This window comes from Typopeltis vanoorti, chromosome 9 (assembly GCF_054136105.1).
Source record: "Typopeltis vanoorti isolate ZY-2024b chromosome 9, IOZ_Tvanoo_1.0, whole genome shotgun sequence".
Classification (NCBI taxonomy): Eukaryota; Metazoa; Arthropoda; class Arachnida; order Uropygi; family Thelyphonidae; genus Typopeltis; species Typopeltis vanoorti.
In genome coordinates, this window is record NC_143557.1 from 54,598,901 (window position 1) to 54,618,012 (window position 19,112).

Consider the following 19,112-nt stretch of genomic DNA (forward strand, 5'->3'; position numbering starts at 1 on the left):
TAGACTAAAATCCAGAAGACCTGCCATAAAAACAGCCCGTAATCTTCTTAGCCAGAATGACAGTATGGTGAGTAGGTGGGATGTACTGTGGTCCAAAGCAGTATCACCTGAAGTTCGTAATTACATAAACATCTTCCAAAAACCATCTGGATTTGACCTGCCCAGGAATTTATGGATGATGGCTAACAGTATTCGTACAGGCCATGGTGAATGTGGTGTGGAGACTTACTTTCAAAGTGGGGTAAGATACCAAATACCCACTGTCCCTGTGGAGCCAACACCCAAACCATTTGCCATATAGTACAGGAATGTGAGCTGATGGCATATCCAGGTGACTTTAAGGATATCTTTGACCTATCCTCAGAGGCGATCAACTGGATTAAAAACCTAAATGTTAAAATATGATTAATCTTCTGTCTGATGCTTGTCATAAATTTCATATTTGTATTTGCCTGAATGTAGATGTTTTACTTTTTTTTTTAAATTTATATTATCATATATGTATATCTTATTTATTATGTGACACCACCAGGGAGTCCAAAGACTCATAGAGGAAGAGTGTGCTAACAGCATCGAACGATTGATCCCCTTCCAACTATTAACCGCTTAACTTCTATATTAACGTGTATTTTTTATCTTACTGTCTTTTAACCATGTGTACAAGCCATACGATAAATAAATAAATAAATTTGGTTTAATCCTTTATCCAAGTGTAAGCAAACAAAGTTTGCGCCTGAAATATTTTCAGGACTTGGGCAACTCGCGTTAAAGGTGGTATAAGTTCTGATCACTTGCCTTAGTATTCCATAATGCAAAGCACATATCCTTATGGGTATGTATAATGTAAACCAAATATGTAATTGGTAGCATAGCCAAGTGAAAAAAACTTCAATCAGTCATCTCTAATCCAGAGAATTTTAATAATAAAGTATTGACATCTTTTGGAAACTAGTATATGGTGATATGACTTTTGCATTACTTCCACCTTAGTATTATTATTATTCTTTATTATTATTCCTGATACCTCCAAGGAGTCCGAAGACTCATCGTGGGAGGACATCTACAACTGTCTCTGCACCTAACCTCTACTACGAATCATCTCTATCAACGCCATCTGCCGCCCACCTCCAACACCACCACAACTAGTAATTTTTGTCTGTAAATTGCGTGTGTTCTAAAGGGCCGATTTGTATGTATGCGGGATGAAAAACCCGAGTTTCCGGGAGAAAAAAACCCTGCTACCTCCGTATGAGATCGGCTAACTCACCTTCGATTGAAATCGACCAGATAAAGATTCCTCCCGTCGCGACGAGAATCGAACTTAGGCCTATTCCAATCGAAGGGCGCAATGTACCGTCGTTCTTCCAATTGCGCTTCGGAGGCGTATCACCACCTCTGGGTGTAGCTCCCACTGACGAGACCTCAATAAAGGACGAAACCGGTCTGGGTAGTGATCCTTTCCATAATGCATAGCATTATACATACCCATAAGGATATGTGCTTTGCATTATGGGATACTAAAGCAAGTGATCAGAGCTTATACGACCTTTACCACGAGTTGCCCCCAGTCCTGAAAATATTTCAGGCACAAACTTTGTTTGCTTACACTTGGATAAAGGATTAAAACAAATATGTAATCGGTAGCATAGCAAAGTGAAAAACCTTCCATCAACTAGTTTTGTAGTTAAACATTAACTCTTTCTTGACTGAAAATTCCATGTTTAGCAACCTCCATAAACAAGACTACATGGTTCACTTACCCTTATCATAGGCAGAGTGTCTACCATGTTTATTATTATTATTATTATTATACTGGTATCTCCATGGAGTCTGATCACTTACTGTAGAATATGGATGCATCTTTCAATGCAATTACCAGATTCAGCACTCTCAAACCCTCATTTCCAGATACTTATCTCTTAGTTACTGTATAAAGTTTATTTAAATTTTGCCATGCACACTTTCCTTCCTATAATAAATATCTCCATAGTTGAAATTCCCCATAATAATTGCTTGGCCGGTACTTATTTTGCTAATCTGCTGATGCAATACATTCACATGTTTCTGTGGACCCTTGGTCTAAAGCAACAACCAACAATATGTTTTATCCAATTGGTCTATATCTCACATCAGACAGCTTCAAATTAACCATTTCCCTCAAAATTTTTATTATTATTATTATTACAGTAACCTCCATAGAGTCAGTAAATTCTTTATGGGAGGTCCACTCAACCAGCAACATTTCTATCACATTGAAATTCGAAATCATTTACACTCCCTACATTCACAATACACTCTGGCAATGTGTTTCATTTACTAACAGCCATTCATGTAATAAATATACTCCTCACTTCATTCTTCACCACATCTTCATACAATTTACATAACCTCTCTTGTTCTTCCATCTTATCATTGACTCTTTTTCATAATTCCTTCTATATTAGTCTGGTAAATCCCTTAATCAGCTTGTAAGTCTCTATCATATCTCTTCTTTTCCTCCTATCTACCAAACTCTGTAATCCACAGTCCCTAAACTGCTCTGCAGTTCTTCAGCTTTTATCATCAATTCTCCTCCTGTTTCATTTTCTCTACCCTCCCTGAAAATACAATACCCCTTTCATTCTATCCCCATAACTATATCATTCTATCAACCATGTCCGCCCTCCCCTCCATTATTTCTGATACTTCTGATATTCTAACGCACATGCATTTCAACATCTCCTTAGACCCACAGTTATTCTTGTGTAATGTCATTACCAACCCATTCAGATTTGAAACTGTATTTAGCACTGCATTCCCAAGAGTGGCTTAACCCACATTTGACTGCATCCCCAATGGTAATTCCGGTTTTCCTGATTTTGCACTTCCAACCTCTCACTGAGCAACTCTCTCCAAACATCTAACTCCAAAAAACCATTCATATGCATCATCAGACATATCCAAGGCTCTTTACATCCATTGAATTCACTCAATACCTCTGTAAACTGCACACTATTCCTACTGTACAATCTTCTTATTAATTCATTAGCAATTATAGTTCTTCTTCTGAATTCAATCTTATTATCCAAGGCAGCAGGCTCATAATCTTTATTTTCTCACTCTTCTTTTTCATTTCTATCAGTAACTCTTTCATGTCTTCTTTCATTGTATAATTTTCACCTTCTGAAATCATTATACTTGCCAAAGTAATCAATTCTCTTACTTTTTTGGTCTACAAAGTAATAGCTTCACTATCATTCTTAATCTTCACACCTGGAAAACATCATTTGTCACTTTCTAATTAAGTAGTACCTTCTTATCATCTAATCTCCATACAATACCTTCTCCTTACTAATTATATGAAGAGCCAAAGTAATACAGCTCCTAGGAGCTAAGTTCACATTATGGGTAAATACCAAGAATAGTAATCAGAGCTTGCTCCACGCTTACTATGAGTTGCCTCAGTGTTGCACTATCAAATGGGTCAGATGCTGCACTATCCAGGTATTTGCTTATGCTTGGAATTGCCAAACTTTATATAGTTTCTATTCGGCATGAAACTCTTTGAGTTTCTTATTCGGCTAAGAAACAATATGGGATGTAATATCCCTTGACTTAAATACCTTCTCCTTACTCCTAGTTTCTCAGTCTTTCATACTGTTCTCATTGACTTTTTCATTCATTCTCCCTCCTGCTGTGCCACATGCCAATTGTTTCTTCAGCCACTCACATTATCATTTTTAATATTATCTTTATGACTACCATATAATGGGAAAAGGTGATTTCAGTGCAAGCATGTACACCCTATAATCTCTACAAGCTCATGCAGCATCAGAACATAAACAGAATTTCTGAGAGCAATATGCCTGATGGTAGCAAACAATAAAAGCTTTCTGCCTATATAATTAAACAACCATTTATAATAAAACTACTTGCCAGAAGAAACAACAAAGATGAACTATTCTTTCACTAAAAGATTATTCCCTGATATCTGTGCTACAACAACCATTCAATAATTTAAAGTTGTGTCCACCAGTATTTGAATAGTGAGAAAATTTAAAAACATTCCTATCATTCAAATCATTCATTCCCTTGAAAGCTTTATAAACTTCAGGTTTATTAGGCTCTTATTCATCTTGTCTCTAAGATTCATACCCTCTAAAACTTATTTGTTTACTTTATCAATAGCCTTCATTAACCACTTTACCAGCCATTATGGATCAAATATGCATTCTCATATGCTTTGTATCCATCATATATTTCAATGTAATATATGGTAATATAATTTTAATATGCACTTCGTATCCATGATAAACTGGACGTATATATACACATCTTGGCCGGCAGCATGGTTAATACTCTCATTATACTTATTCAGTTTTGAAAAATACTTCTTACAAACATGGAATCTTATCAATTTTGCACACTTTGAGATATTGTGTGTATGTATACACACATTACAATATAAGAGTGTGTGTATACATACACACTCTCTCTCTCTCTCTCTCTCTCTCTCTCTCTCTCTATATATATATATATATACATATACATATACAATTTCAGTTTAGTTTCCAGGAGTATGAAAGGAAGCTGTTCAGATCCTGGATGCTCATTATGGCAAAATTATGGAGATCACTCATAATTTGGGAAACAGATAATGGTAAATGTAATGATTTACAGCTGCTTTGAATTTTTCTTATAATATCAGTACTTTATCTTGTAATTATGTTTTGTATTTAGGTAAAATTCTAAATTCCAGATTTATCTTATCTTACTCTTAATTGTTTTAGGCTAGATGAAAATAGGCAAGTTACTTCTTGGTTTCAGAAAACTAAATAATATCATAAAAGGGTGATAATTCTCTCTACACAGCAATGTTAATTGACTGTATGTTCTGGTCTATTTCTCAATTTTGTAGGAGAAAAAAAATCCAGTGAGGGGAATGTTTCACCTCCACATGAGATCAGCAAACTCATATTCTGTAGAAAAGCTCCTAAAAAGAGCTGTCCTCTTTACGATTGACAAACATCATTACTACTGAGAGAACTAAAGGGATGCTGTATTTAGATTAACAAATTCCATAAATTAGATTTCTTTTTTTTTTTTCCCATTTATCTTCACACCTGACATTTACTATACAAACCTGAGTACTCTATTTATTTATGGTTTTGCTGACTTTTTCCCCAGTTACATCTCTTGAGAACATAGATGCTTTTACTTCAGATATTTTATTGTAGTTCTTAACCATGAATACTATATTGTTTAGGATTCATTGTTGATTTTGGCATAGGTATAATCTTCATTCTATGATAGCAACTTTTTTTTTTATAAAGGTGGAGGCTGATGAGTACATTTTTCATTCATGCTCTTGCTATTTTCTCAGTGGATCAGGAGTATCTATTATCATCCATTCTTCCTTTGTGTGGTAGGCTCAATGGCCAGTCATGGCCAAGTAACTCTTGGCTTATTTTTAAAACCTAATTAATGCTCTGATAAGGAGGTTAATTCTATCTATATAATGTATTATGACTGTTAATTATGTGTGTGTTCTTCTGGCCAGTTTGCCTCTCTATTTATTTATTAATCTCAGCACTGAGCCCTGTGGGATACCACTTGTAACCCTCTGCCTCCTTGAAACTGCCCCACCCACACACAACTCTCTGATACCCACCAGACAGCCAATCCCGAATCCAGTTGACCAACCCGACATCCAAACCCATGTGCTGCAACTTAAATATCAATTTATAATGTGGCACTCTGTCAAATGCCTTCGCTAAGTCCAAGAAAATGGCAGCACATGCCCCTCCTTCATCTACTGCTCTTGTAACTTTATTATAAAAGGCTAGCATATCACCAAAACAAGAGTACCCCCCAACAAATCCATGGCGACCCTCACAGATAACACTATCCCCATGTGCCCAATGCTGTATATGGGCCCTCACCAATTTCTCCAAGATCCTAACAACTACTGATGAAATGTAAACTGGCCTATAACTAGACACCTCCAGTTTGCCACCGTCCACATGCAATGGCACTATCCCATCTTCCCCCCATTCCCTGGGCAACTTTCCTTCAGCCAGACTTTCATTGAAAAGCCAGATCAAAGGAGCTGTCATTTCTCCAGCACACTCTCTCAAAACCCAAGATGAAACACCATCCAGTCCCACAGCCCCACTGACATCCAGAGCACTCAGCACCTGGAACACAGACTCCTCCTGCACTATCCCTCTAGTATTAAAATTCACTAATCCAGGATGAAATACTCCAATAAAGTGCTCATTGAACAATTCCACCATGTGTCCTCTGAATCAGTAACTCCATTCGCATTTTTATCCCACAATGTCATTCTTCCATAATCATTTCTCCTCCTACTGGCCACATAGCTAAAAAATTCCCTAGGATTTTCTTTAGATCTTAGTGCCAATCTCTTCTTATATTCCAGTTTTGTCTTCCTCACCATACTAGTGACTCTCCTGGCCTGAGCCTTATATTCTTCATGCATCTGCTCTCCACCCTTCTCCTTCTATCTCTTACATAATTTCTTTTTCACCCGCAATTCCTGTTTGGTATTGTTTGTCATTCACTTTAAACCAAATTGTGTCTGCTTCTTCATTCTTGGAATACAGCTTACTATTGCTGCTAACAAATATTCCTTCAACATTTCCCAAGTACTAATGATATCCTGGCCTTCCAATTCCTCCCTCTGTGAAATTTCCCTAAGTTGATGTCTAAGACTATTATAATCACCTGCCTTATAATTCCACATACGTTCCCTTTTCTTTGATACTTCTGCATGTCTATTCATCTTCCAAGTGAAAACCACATGGTCACTCTCTCTCCAACTGGTGGGAGAGATGTCATCTCAGTTATTATCAACTCTTCTGATGCTATGACCAAATCTAAAACTCTTAAACCTCTTGTTCCCCCTATTACATGTTGCCTAAGACATTTGTTTCTCAAGAATTCTAGAAATTCCATTCTCTTATTGCCACATGCATCTTCCTCTCCCCAATTTATACTGCTGTACTTAAAATCTCCCATAACAATCATTCTTTTTGCACTTGCCAAGCTCAACTGTCTAAACATCTTCTGGTCCCAACCCTCTGTGCTCCTTGCTTTGTAGCAACACCCCACTAAATATCCTGTCTTCCCCACCTCTCACCATAAAGGAAATAACTCTAAACAGTACAAAAAAGATTAGCGTATGTATTTCAATATTAATGCGTTAAGATTTGTGTATTTAAAAACATTCTCTCTCTCTCTCTATCTGACTTCATCGTTGGGTGTACGCATGCACTCACAATCTTGTGTACACCAATATTGTATAGCAGTGCAGTCACAGGCAGACAGGTTATAACTTAGGTTGTTATTGAGATTTATAAGATTGAGAATGATTATAAGTTCTGCTGTGACATTTCTTACAACAGAACCCGTGCTAGTGTCCTATCTCGCCACGTTTTATTCTCTGCTAATACCAATGTGGAAGGATGAAAACATCAAATAGACTGGAACTTAACTTCAAACATCCATAAATGCTCCAATGAATTTGAGAGACGTATCTCAGAATCCAAAGAAATAGTTTTCGACCCTGTTCATTTAAACAGCAATCTCAGTTACAGCCTACCCAATTCACATAGTGCTATAATCCAGTTTTGGCATACTCGCGATATCATTCACACGCGAAGTGCCTCACGCCAGAACTAATTCTCGGACTCCATTTCGAACACAACTACTACTTGTTCTAAACTTTGTGTTTGTTAAAGTACAATATATTTTTAAGATGTTGTTTACTCCCTGGTACTGTATTCACCTGATGAAGTCGGCATTTCCGATGAAACTGGTAGTGAAACCTCATTAAATCTTTTATATTTTTTCATGGTGTTTAATTCAGTTAATAATTACAAACATGTTATTAAACCAAGCCAATCACTCTGTAAATATATATATATATATTTATTTATAAAAATATGTATATAACTTAAAAGAGATAAAAGAGAAAGCAATAACATCAACAAGAAAAGAAAGAAAGACAACAAAACAAATATTACCAGGCCAAACATTGGAGATATACCACCCTAGAACACAGTACAGTATGCTGGCCAAAAGCATCATAAGTATCCCTAATGCAAAATTCATGTCATCTTGTGGAATAGGACTGACCCAAACATTTTCCCACTGGATTCCTGTGCCTTGGTCTTCAAAACGAGTAATATACAGACAACAGTAGCAGAAGGATGTGGCAAACAAAAAACACTGAAATTATAATAAAATGTAATTCAACAGAGTAATGGATAAAATTAAATTTTATGTAATATCAATTAATACATTTTATACTATTCATTTTCATTAATAATCTTAAAAGATGAAATTTAAATCTTATTTATTCTGTATACTTTGTTGATATGACCAGGGAAAAAAAAAAGTCATTTATACAATCAGAATTTCCTTAATTTTTCACTTGAACATAATTGCCTTCTAGGTATTTTCTCCAGGTATTCTAGAGAAAAGTCAAAAAAAAAAAAAAAAAGAGTCAGGTAAAGGAAAATAATCTAATAATTTAATACATAGGGAAGAGGCTCTCTCTCTCTCTCTCTCTCTCTCTCTCTCTCTCTCTCTCTCTCTCTCTCTCTCTTTTGCTTTTTGTTATGTAATATATATTATGTTATCAGTAATAATTTTCTTCACAGGATGGTTGAACAATACTTACAGCCAATATTTTTTCCCAGAATTCAAACTGAGCTTCCAGTGTAACAATAAGAACAAATGGCAAGAAAGAAATTAAATATACGATAATAGCTGTCAGTGCTGCCAATGTAGCAGTTTTAAAGAAGACGCTTATCAAGTAGCTGAAAATAAAAATAAATAAATAAATAAACCACATTGAATAGCTATAAATTTCTATCTGTATGTGTGCGCATGCATGCACACAGTATACATATTAACTTACTGCTTATAATCTTCAAACAAAAGGTAACATTCATGGAGAAGAAGTTGTCTTCTCCATGAATATCATGATCAGAAAGAGAGAGAACAATATTCTTGAAATTTTCCACAACAATGGAAAGGAATCAACTTCTGGTTGAGCAGAACAACAACAACAACAACATCACAATCCACTTTTCAATCTAGAGCGACATTAATCCTCCCCAAAAAAGAGGGAAGGGGGGATAATTTTTCTGCTTATATAATGGATGGGAACCATGTTTCAAAAATGAACAATGATTCCAAAATTGACTTTGTGGTTTTCTTCAACTTCATAATTATACTTAAAAACCAATGTGTGTCTATAAACTGTCCAATGGATTCCAGAGAAATCCCTGTAAATTAATATCAGTTGAGTTTTTTGCACATGAGGTTGATATTATAATTTAAAACAAAATTAAGTTATTAAGTTAACTCAAGTCTCTCAGTTAACTTAAAAACCCAAAAGGTGCTCTCTCCTCTGAGATGGAAAATATATCATGAACTTTCTTATATAGCCACTTTAAAATGCAGTGTGTCCTCCATACTAAGAGAGACTTATTCTTCCTTCCTTCTTCTTCCTCTTTTTATTTCTTTTCTTCTTTGTTTATAGTTTTCTGTTATATAATTAAAAACCAATGTTTTAATTATATAACAGATAATTAAAATTATCTGTTTTATAATTAAAAAAACATGTGATATTTACATTTTATAAAATACTTAACATGTATTTTATAAAATGTAAATAGTTTGTTGTTATTCCTGTTTTTCAAATGTACATTTTTATATCTTTTAAAAACTTTAATAAAAAAATAATCGAAATAGATAAATTATTATAATAAATAAATTCTCAAGACTATTCAGATTTATGCCTCTATACCTCTGCCACTGTGTTCATTTGTAACATTATCCATAAAGAAGTGCCTATCTTTTTATATAGCCTAATCTGTCTCTTTTCTAGATAATTAAATTTATAAAACTTTTATATATATGATATATACATTTAACAAAACCTTATATAGAGAAGTTTCTCTATCTTCTTCTACTAATAATGTTAGACTGTCTTTAGTAGTGCTATGGCTTTCATGTATCTCTTGTTGGACACCTGGACTATTTTTTATGCCCCCCCCCCCCACAGCAATTAGATTAGCAACCATAGCAATAGGACAGCTTATCACTATAACTGAAGAAAGAAAACAGCAGTCCCTGCTACCAGGGGGTTCCTATTTCACTCCAGGAAGGCCAAAAAAATAACTTTTGAAAGTAAAGAAAAGCAGGTCAATAAAAGCTGAAGTCTTATCAACAGCAAAACTATTGCATTCACATACTAAGAAACAGCAGATTATTATTATTATTGTTATTATTATTAAGAGAGACCCCCAGGGATGCCACATATTACACACACACACACACACACACACACACACACACCAGCTATCATACTTATTCTTGAATTCATTCATACTGCTTGCACTCACAATGTCCAATGGCAATCCTTTCCAATCACACGTCACCCTCTGAGAGAAATTGAAATCTTCAATTGGAATCCTGTATGACCCTTTCAGAAGTTTGTAAGTCTCAATCATATCACCCCCCTCTTTCTCCTGTTTGCTAGTGTCTGCAGTCTACAAATTCTCAATCTGCCTCATAATCAGTATTCCAGAATCCTGATATCATTTTTAACACTCTCCTTTGTATCTCTCCAATATATCAGAATCACAATGGAAACCAGGAGACCAGACCTGTGCACAATAGTCCAAGTGAGGTGTATTCCAAGTGAGATTAGTCCTCACTAATCAACACCTTTTTTCCAAGAAAATGGAATAGTTATTTTTGTAATTGTTGTAAAATAATCCTCCGAAGAAGATTATCTCACAACAATTACAAGAATATTACTAATACATCCCTCTTAGCAGGACCATGCATGGAGCTTGGCCACAGACAGTGTGCTGTAAAAGGGCACTGATATCAGCTCTTATCACCCAGATGCAGCTCCAATAGCACTTTCACTGACTAAAGTAACAGTATCAAGCTCCTCCTGAATCCCTCATCAATTACTTTGATGAGTAATTTGAGTAATTTAGAGGACTCTTATTAAAATATGACTTAGTTACTGGAAAATACACTTACACATATAGCAGCTATAAGTCTGAATTTGCAAACAGCACAAGTTTCTGAAGACAAACACTAATGTCTTTCCTAAACAATGATGCACTACATAACTTGACAAAGATCGTCAATAGTGATGTAAATGGAATCTTGTACACCCTTAACCTATGTGTCTTATCACAATACTTCCACTGTCATCACGAGGAGGACCACATTAAGAATTAACCCTATACTTCCAATGATGGCAAAGGAAAAGACACTCTAGCTCAGAGAGAGTCATCAAAAACCAACATGTAGCACATGTTACTATTGAGAAACATCAAAGTATGCAAAAATAAAAATGAATCAAAAACACTAACCTCAAAACCAGAGATTGAAATTTCTACAAGAAGAGTATGACTACACAGATGAAGGTCAATTATCTGCAGGAAAAAAGCAGATATAGTGTTGAAACTTCATAATATAATACATTCAGCACAATGCTTGTAAATAGCAACATGCCCAATAAGGCTGAACAACAGGAAACAGAAAATTCTCAAATGTTCACCATAAAATCCTTCATCAATTTCTAAGAGGACTCTTAACAAAATATGGCTGGATTACTGGAAAAATACATTATTATTAAACAAGACCTCATGGAGTCAAAGACTCATCTAGGAGGTCCTTTTATCTCACACACATCTCATCATACTGGGTCTTAAACACATTCAAACTCCTTGCAGACACCACACTCTCAGGCAAGGCATTCCAATCATTCACAACTCTGCACGAAAAAAACCTGCCTCTCACTCCCATACTCACACCCTCTTTATACAATTTCCAGGTATGACCTCTGGTTCTCCCCTGATCTCCCACTATTCTCTGTAGAACTTCTCCACCATTGATCCTATAACAACCCCTTACCAACTTGTAGGTCGCTATCATATCTCCCCTCTTCCTTCTCTCCACTAGACTCTGCAAATTACATCTTTGCAATCTTTCCTCATACTCGACATTCCAGAGGTCAGAAACTACCTTAGTCAGTCGCCTTTGGACCATTTCCAACATCTCTTCATCCTTCTGAAAACCAGGTGACCAAATCTGGGCACAATAGTCCATGTGTGGCCTAATCAAAGCCTTATACAATGGAACAAGAATCTCCTTACTTCTACACCTCAGTGTCCTCCTCATCATTCCCAGAAGTCTTTGTGTTGTCTTCACAATTTTGGCGATGTGTCCCCTAAATTTTAGATCCTTATCCACTATCACTCCCAGATCTCTTATTTCCTCTACTTCCAACAATATATTCTCACCAAGCATAAATTCTGCATCCCATCTTTGTTTTCCAAATTTTAAAACCTTACATTTTGCAACATTGAACTCACATCCCCATTTGCTTGCCCAATCAATCAATTTATTCAAGTCTTCTTGCAAGGCCACAACATCTTCACTACTCTTTATGGTTCGTCCCAACTTTGCATCATCTGCAAACAACTGAATATCTCCATCCAAATCTTTGCCAATATCATTAATATACAAGTTAAACAGTAATGGCCCTAAAACAGATCCCTGAGGCACTCCACTAGTGACTTTCCTTTTCCTGGATATTGCACCCCCATACACAACTTGTTGATACCTATCAGATAGCCAGTCTCCAATCCAATGCACTAATCTAATATCCAACCCCATCTGCTCTAGTTTGACTGTCAACTTATCATGAGGTACTCTATCAAAAGCTTTTCCAAAATCCAAGTATATTACTGTGTATCCTTCTCCTCTGTCCAAGGAAGCAGTCACTTTATTGTAATAAGTAAGTAGATTACTAAAACACGACCTCCCTTTAGCAAATCCATGCTGTCCATCAAAGATTATACCATTGCTGTCAACCCAACTCTGGATCCTAGTTCTCACAAGCTTCTCCAACAACTTAACCACAACACCTGACACACAGATAGGCCTATAGTTTGATGCTTGAGTTCGATCACCTCCTTTATGAAGTGGCACAATCTTGCCCTCCTTCCACTCTTTAGGGACTTGACTAAGTGCAAGACTCGTATTAAAAAAATATGTCAAGGCAGGTGTCAACTCTCTGGCACATTCCTTCAGAATACGCGGTGATATATTATCAAGTCCCACAGCCTTATTTACATCTAGTTTACTCAACTCCCCAAACACCTCTTCCTCACTTACAGTCAGTCTCTCCTCCCCATCATCAACTGCTCTTAATCTCTCCATGAAGTCACATTCACAAGATTGAAAGATCTTTATGAACTGCTCATTAAGTATCTCCACCATACATTCTGCAACAGCTGTCTTTATACCATTTCCTCCAATCAATGTCATCCTTCCATAATCATTCTTTCTTTTGCTGGCTACATATCGAAAGAACTCCCTAGGATTCTTTTTAGCTTCATTAGCTAACTGCTGTTCATACCTCTCTTTAGCTACTCTCACCAACCAAATCACTTTCCTTGCCTGGTCTTTGTAGAACTCATGAAATTGGTTACTTCCACTTCTCTTATGCTGCCTCCACAATGCCCTTTTTCTCTGTATTGCATGCTTAATCTCTTTATTCATCCATCTCACACCTAACTTATTTAACCTTCTCACCCGTGGTATACATTTAGACATTGCATCCACTAAATATTTTTTGAAAATCCCCCAAGCTGCATTGATCTCTTTTCCAGCTAACTCCTCATTCCATGCTACACCTGCAAGCTGTCTCCTGAGCTCTTCATAATCACCCCGCTTGTAGTTCCACATATACCCTTTTTTCACAGGGGTCCTTGCACTGCTGGCAACCACCCAAGTAATCACCTCATGGTCACTTTCACCAATTGGTGGATGATTTGATACCTCATTGATAATTACATCCTCCGATGAGATGACCAAATCCAAGACCCTTAATCCTCTTGTGCCCTCTGTTACATACTGTCTGAGGTAGTTATCCCTCAAAAACTCAAGAAACTCATTTTCTTTACTTCCAGTTGCTATCTCTTCATTCCAGTCTATATTGCCATAATTAAAATCACCCATAATGATCACCCTTTTCTTATTTGCTTGGCTTATTTGACTATACATTTCACTATCACCACCATCCACATTACCAGGTCTATAACAACATCCCACCAAGTATTTGATTCTATTCACCTCTATCTCACACCATACTGCCTCAAAACCACTGGCCCCATTTCCCTCTTGCATTTCTACCTTGTATGGACATAACTCTTTCTCTATCATCAATAGCACTCCCCCTCCCTTTTTACCCCTTCTATCCTCACGAAACACATCATACCTTTCCATCTCTATTCCTGTCAGGATGTCATCCTCGTCTAACCATGTCTCGCTTATTCCGACAATCTCTGGGTGCACAGACGCAATTAGTGCAACCATTTCATCCGCCTTGTTTCTTATACTTCTAGCATTGGTATACAAACACAACAACTCATTTCTGGATCTACAGCTAGTTCCACTGATACCACTCACTCGATGTGATCTCTCCATGCTGGACTGGGGCCATTTCCCTTCCTGCTTCTTCATTTTAGAACCCTTTGCAATTCCATCTGTTTCCTTTTGATCCCTGATCATTCCATTACTTTCCTGCCTACACTTTCTCTCACCTCCTCTTGGAGCATCCACCTTTCTCACGCTGTGTATCCCTGTCCACCCTGAGCCTCGCCGTTTCCCCTGCTCCTCTTGCACACCCATTCTCTCATTTTCTATACTCATACCACTCACTTCCACATTCATTTCCACTCCTTCAATCTCTCCTGTCTTACTCTCCTGCTCTTCCACATCACTCCCCTCTCGATCTGATTCATTCTCTCTATTCACTTCTCTACCTTCCAGCAGCAGTCTCTCCAAGCGACTCACACCATAACCACTCAAATGCAGTCTATCGCTCCCATACAGCTCACTTCGTCCCTCAAACTCATTCCACACATTAACAAACTGTACTCCCATCTCCTCACACATTTCAGCCAGAATATCATTTATAATCCTTGCTCTCCACCTCATTTCACCACAATCATACCTAGGCAACACACTGACCACCCTTCCTGTCACACTATTCTCCTTTATCTTTCCAAGCAGTCTCCTGACATTCATTTTGACATGCTCTTTGTTCTCTCTCAAATCATTCGTACCAATTAATACAATTAACTCTTTTGCTCGTTCCCGCCTCATATTCAATGCCTCAATCACTCTACTCATTTTACCGCCTGGAAAACATACCTTGTGCATTTTATCCTCTAGCACACCTTTAATAATGGAGTCACCATACAACGCCACTCGCTCATCTTTTGTTAACTCTTTCATGCCATCATGATTTATTTTAATAGTTTTAACCTGAATTCTCTTAATTTCATTCCGTATCCATTTCATTTCTTGCTTCATCCAATCCAATTCACCTTCTGAACCTCGCGACACATTCACTTTATCATTAAATCTTTCTAACTTTCTAACTCTTGACCCCCTCTTCTCACTTTCCCTCTCATTCATCCTTCTTTGTTTCAGTACTTTCGGTCCAACATACGTCCAACTTTCACTATCATTCTTCTCACTTTCACTCTCACATATCTTTCTTTGTTTCCGTACTTTCGGACTAACATGCGTCCAACTTTCGCTATCATTCTTCTCACTTTTACTGTCATTCATCTTTCTTTGGTTCAGTACTTTCGTTCCAACATGCGTCCAACTTTCGCCATCAGTCATTCTTTTTTCGCTATCATTCATTCTTTCGATTTTTTTTACTTGCGATTTCTGAACCACGCCATTTCTACTTTCATTCGTTCTCTCAATTTCCTTTCTTTCCGGCTCACTTTCGTCCCTTTTAACATCCGTTACGGTTGTCAAATCGCTCTTTTTCTTTTTTCCTGATTTTTTAACATTTTTTCGCCTGTCTTTCTCGCCACCCTTCTCTTTCAAACGTGCACTCGCGACACAATCAGTACTAGCACTTTCTGTCATCAACTTCATATTCGCATTCATCAATTCCTCGTTCAGGTCACATTTCGCACACACCCTTCTTCCATTCGCACTAAACATCCACAAATCGTTTATGTAGTCGAAGGAATACATATAGCAAACCTCACACGTAACGAACTGACTGAAATCCAAATTAAAATCATGGAATGACAATGCCGCCGCCATTTTTTTTTTTTCTCTGCAGGTTACTAGGTCTAATATTAACGTTTTCGTATTTAGTTTAAGCAAGAAAAAAACCCCACACTAATAATATCAGTAGCGTACAACGTTTACAGCCGCTCTTACTTAAACAATTACGCATATATACTTAATTATTCCTAGTAAAACTTATCTGAATCAGGAGCTCTTCAAAAACACGTTCGTAGCGCTTGACCCCATGGCTGATAAAGCTTCTTATTACATAGATTTGTACTACTTATTTATATTGTAATTCACAATAACACATTTATTTCTTGATTTCAAAATAAAGTGAATGAAACAGGAGTAGCACCACCACGTGGATGATCCCTTCGCCATGAGTGAAAACAGACATGTCAACAGCTACTAAAAAGCCTGAATTTGCTCGACAATTAAATTTGCCAGCTATATTCTCTTGCAGATTCAGAACTGCAACCAAACCAAAAAATACTGCTTCTTAGTACTATGACCTCACTTGACTCCATCAGCAAAACAAATACAGAGGCTCCAGATAACGAGGAAAGAATTTCTGTGCATGACAACTCAGAAGATGAATTTGAGGAGGGTTTGGTGAAATTATAGGAGTTATATTAAAAACCAGATCAGGTCAGCAGGAAAAAAAAAAAAACTCATCTATTACTTAATCACTTGGGCAGGAAACACAATATCAGGAACAATATTAAAGGAAATCACCTCATAATTTTCCAAATCCACTTAATCCATAATGTCTCTAATCATTCTGTCTCTAAATGCAAGAGGATGATGTTCCTACATCCTATGCAATAAGCTAGTTCTTGAAGAGATACAGTGATAGCTTTGATTAATCCTTCTAAAGAATATATATATATATATATATATATATATATACATACAGTAAACCCCTTTTTTACACTTTTCAGGGGACTGATGGAAAAAAGTGCAAATAGCAGGAAAGTGTAAATAGCAGGAAAGTGTAAATAGCAGGAAATGTAAAAAAACATTTAAAAAAAGCTAAAAGATGACTTACTGCTAGTATGTGAGTCTACATACTAGATTACAAAATTTAATAACTGAAAATAAACGAATTTACAATGTACTTACATTTATCTATTTAAAAAAATCTGTAATTCCTGATTGTTTTTGCTTTTCGTTTTTTTTTTTTTTTTTTTTTTTTGACTTAGTGCCAGATTGTTTTGCATTGAGTTCAATGCTTGACCTGTTTTTTACTATTGTGTTCAAAGTGGACATGGAGAGTCCAAGATCTTATGCTAAATGCACACATGTTCCGGCATGCCAATTTACATGTCGCAGAATTGCCATCTTTTCTTCTACCAAAATACATTTTCTGTCTTTTTTCTCCATGTTACTAACATGGATAATCCACCACCGCAAAGCAACTTTCACACGCTAAATTATGTTGCAGAAATTCTGCAATATCAATTCGTACTGTGATTGAAAAATCATGGTACCGCTCATCACTACACTACTGCTGCATGCACACAAGTCACCGTGATAGTGGAAATGAAACTACAGCTGAAAGCAACGCCACCTGAGAACAGAAATACGCAGATTTCCGTTGAAATCGATTCGAAAATTGGTATTGCCACCGAGAAAAAAAACGCAAATCACGGGAAATAATGTCCACGTCGAATTGTTAATGGCGGGAAAACAATACATCGTGAGAATAGGTCTTAAAACAGGACCAACAGAAAATGACGTAAATGGCAGGAAAACGTAAATTGCAGGAACGTAAAAACGGGGTTTTACTGTACATATATATCACTCACAACTCAAGAGCACAATGATTCTGGAGTCAGGAGTCCATCACAAGCTCATCACAGAAATACCTAGCCATGCACTGTATAATCACCTTGTAATCCAGTCCAACATTCTCTATGTTTTTAATTAAATTTGCCTCAATTAATTTTGTTTTTTAATATCTACTTCCAGCAGGATGCTCTGGCATCACTAATCTTGGACTTCATACAAGTCCATCTTTACACAATCAATCAAGAGCATGTCATCATTGCTGGAGACTTAAACTGCACCCTTGACCCCAAAATAGATTATTTAAATTGTACTGAACACCACCACAACTCTAATCAACACGCACACTGCAAGAAAAGGTGAAAAACAATAAACTGATTGATCTTTTGGCACAACTATCCAGAAAACATGTATAATAACTAGAGACTGGCTAGCACAGAAGCTAACAGGTCTCTCTACTAGGCATAAATAGTACATCTCCAAATGTACTGTTCCTCTGATTAGAAACATATCATATCATAACGCTTGTTAATCTCAAACTACTGTATCATTAAACCAGAACTCTCTCTATCCTCCAAAGCATCCAAACCAAGAAGCACCTCAAACGTGTAGAAAGGCTTATGTGTTCATCATATATGTTGATTAATTTTAATGGTATAGATGAGAACACAGACTGATAACAAAATATCTAGTTATTAACTTATTGCTAATATTTCACTAGTATTCAATCCAGCATCTTCAGAGCCAAAAACAGTTTGTTACAGTATACGCAAAACAACAACAATCCGATATAACAATGGGACTGGCTTGAAGAATTGTAATGTACAACACAAAGAAGTTCTAATTAGGCAGCATCTATATTGAAAAAAAATAAGAGAAAGCAGGTATTAATGAGATCTTAAGATGACTGTCTTCCAAATCTTTTGCAAATTTATACAGCCATACTTGTTGAGGTCTGGAATATGTTTCAGTACATCTGTTGATTCCAAGAACAATCTCTCTGACTTATAACAACTAACAGTGCAGAATGCTCTCACTGCTGAACTCACTCACCTATGTCACACCTTCTTAGCCAATGGCTATAATCCCCATAAGATAGACAAAATATTAAATACGCCCCAGAAATCCCCTCACTGTCTATCACAGAAGACTACAGCAAGACTGTCACTATCCCA

General features: G+C 36.6%; 1 protein-coding gene across 1 annotated transcript in view; it reads right to left on the reverse strand.

Moving 5' to 3' along the window:
- The window catches only part of LOC150103053 (phospholipid-transporting ATPase ABCA1-like), an 859,669-nt gene that overhangs the window by 562,558 nt on the left and 277,999 nt on the right, over positions 1-19,112 (reverse strand). Inside the window, exons 13-14 of the mRNA XM_090398068.1 lie at positions 8,687-8,825; positions 8,028-8,232 (exon numbers count right to left, since the gene is read on the reverse strand). Coding sequence (XP_090254194.1) covers positions 8,028-8,232; positions 8,687-8,825 — 344 coding nt within the window. The remainder of the gene's footprint in view (positions 1-8,027; positions 8,233-8,686; positions 8,826-19,112) is intronic.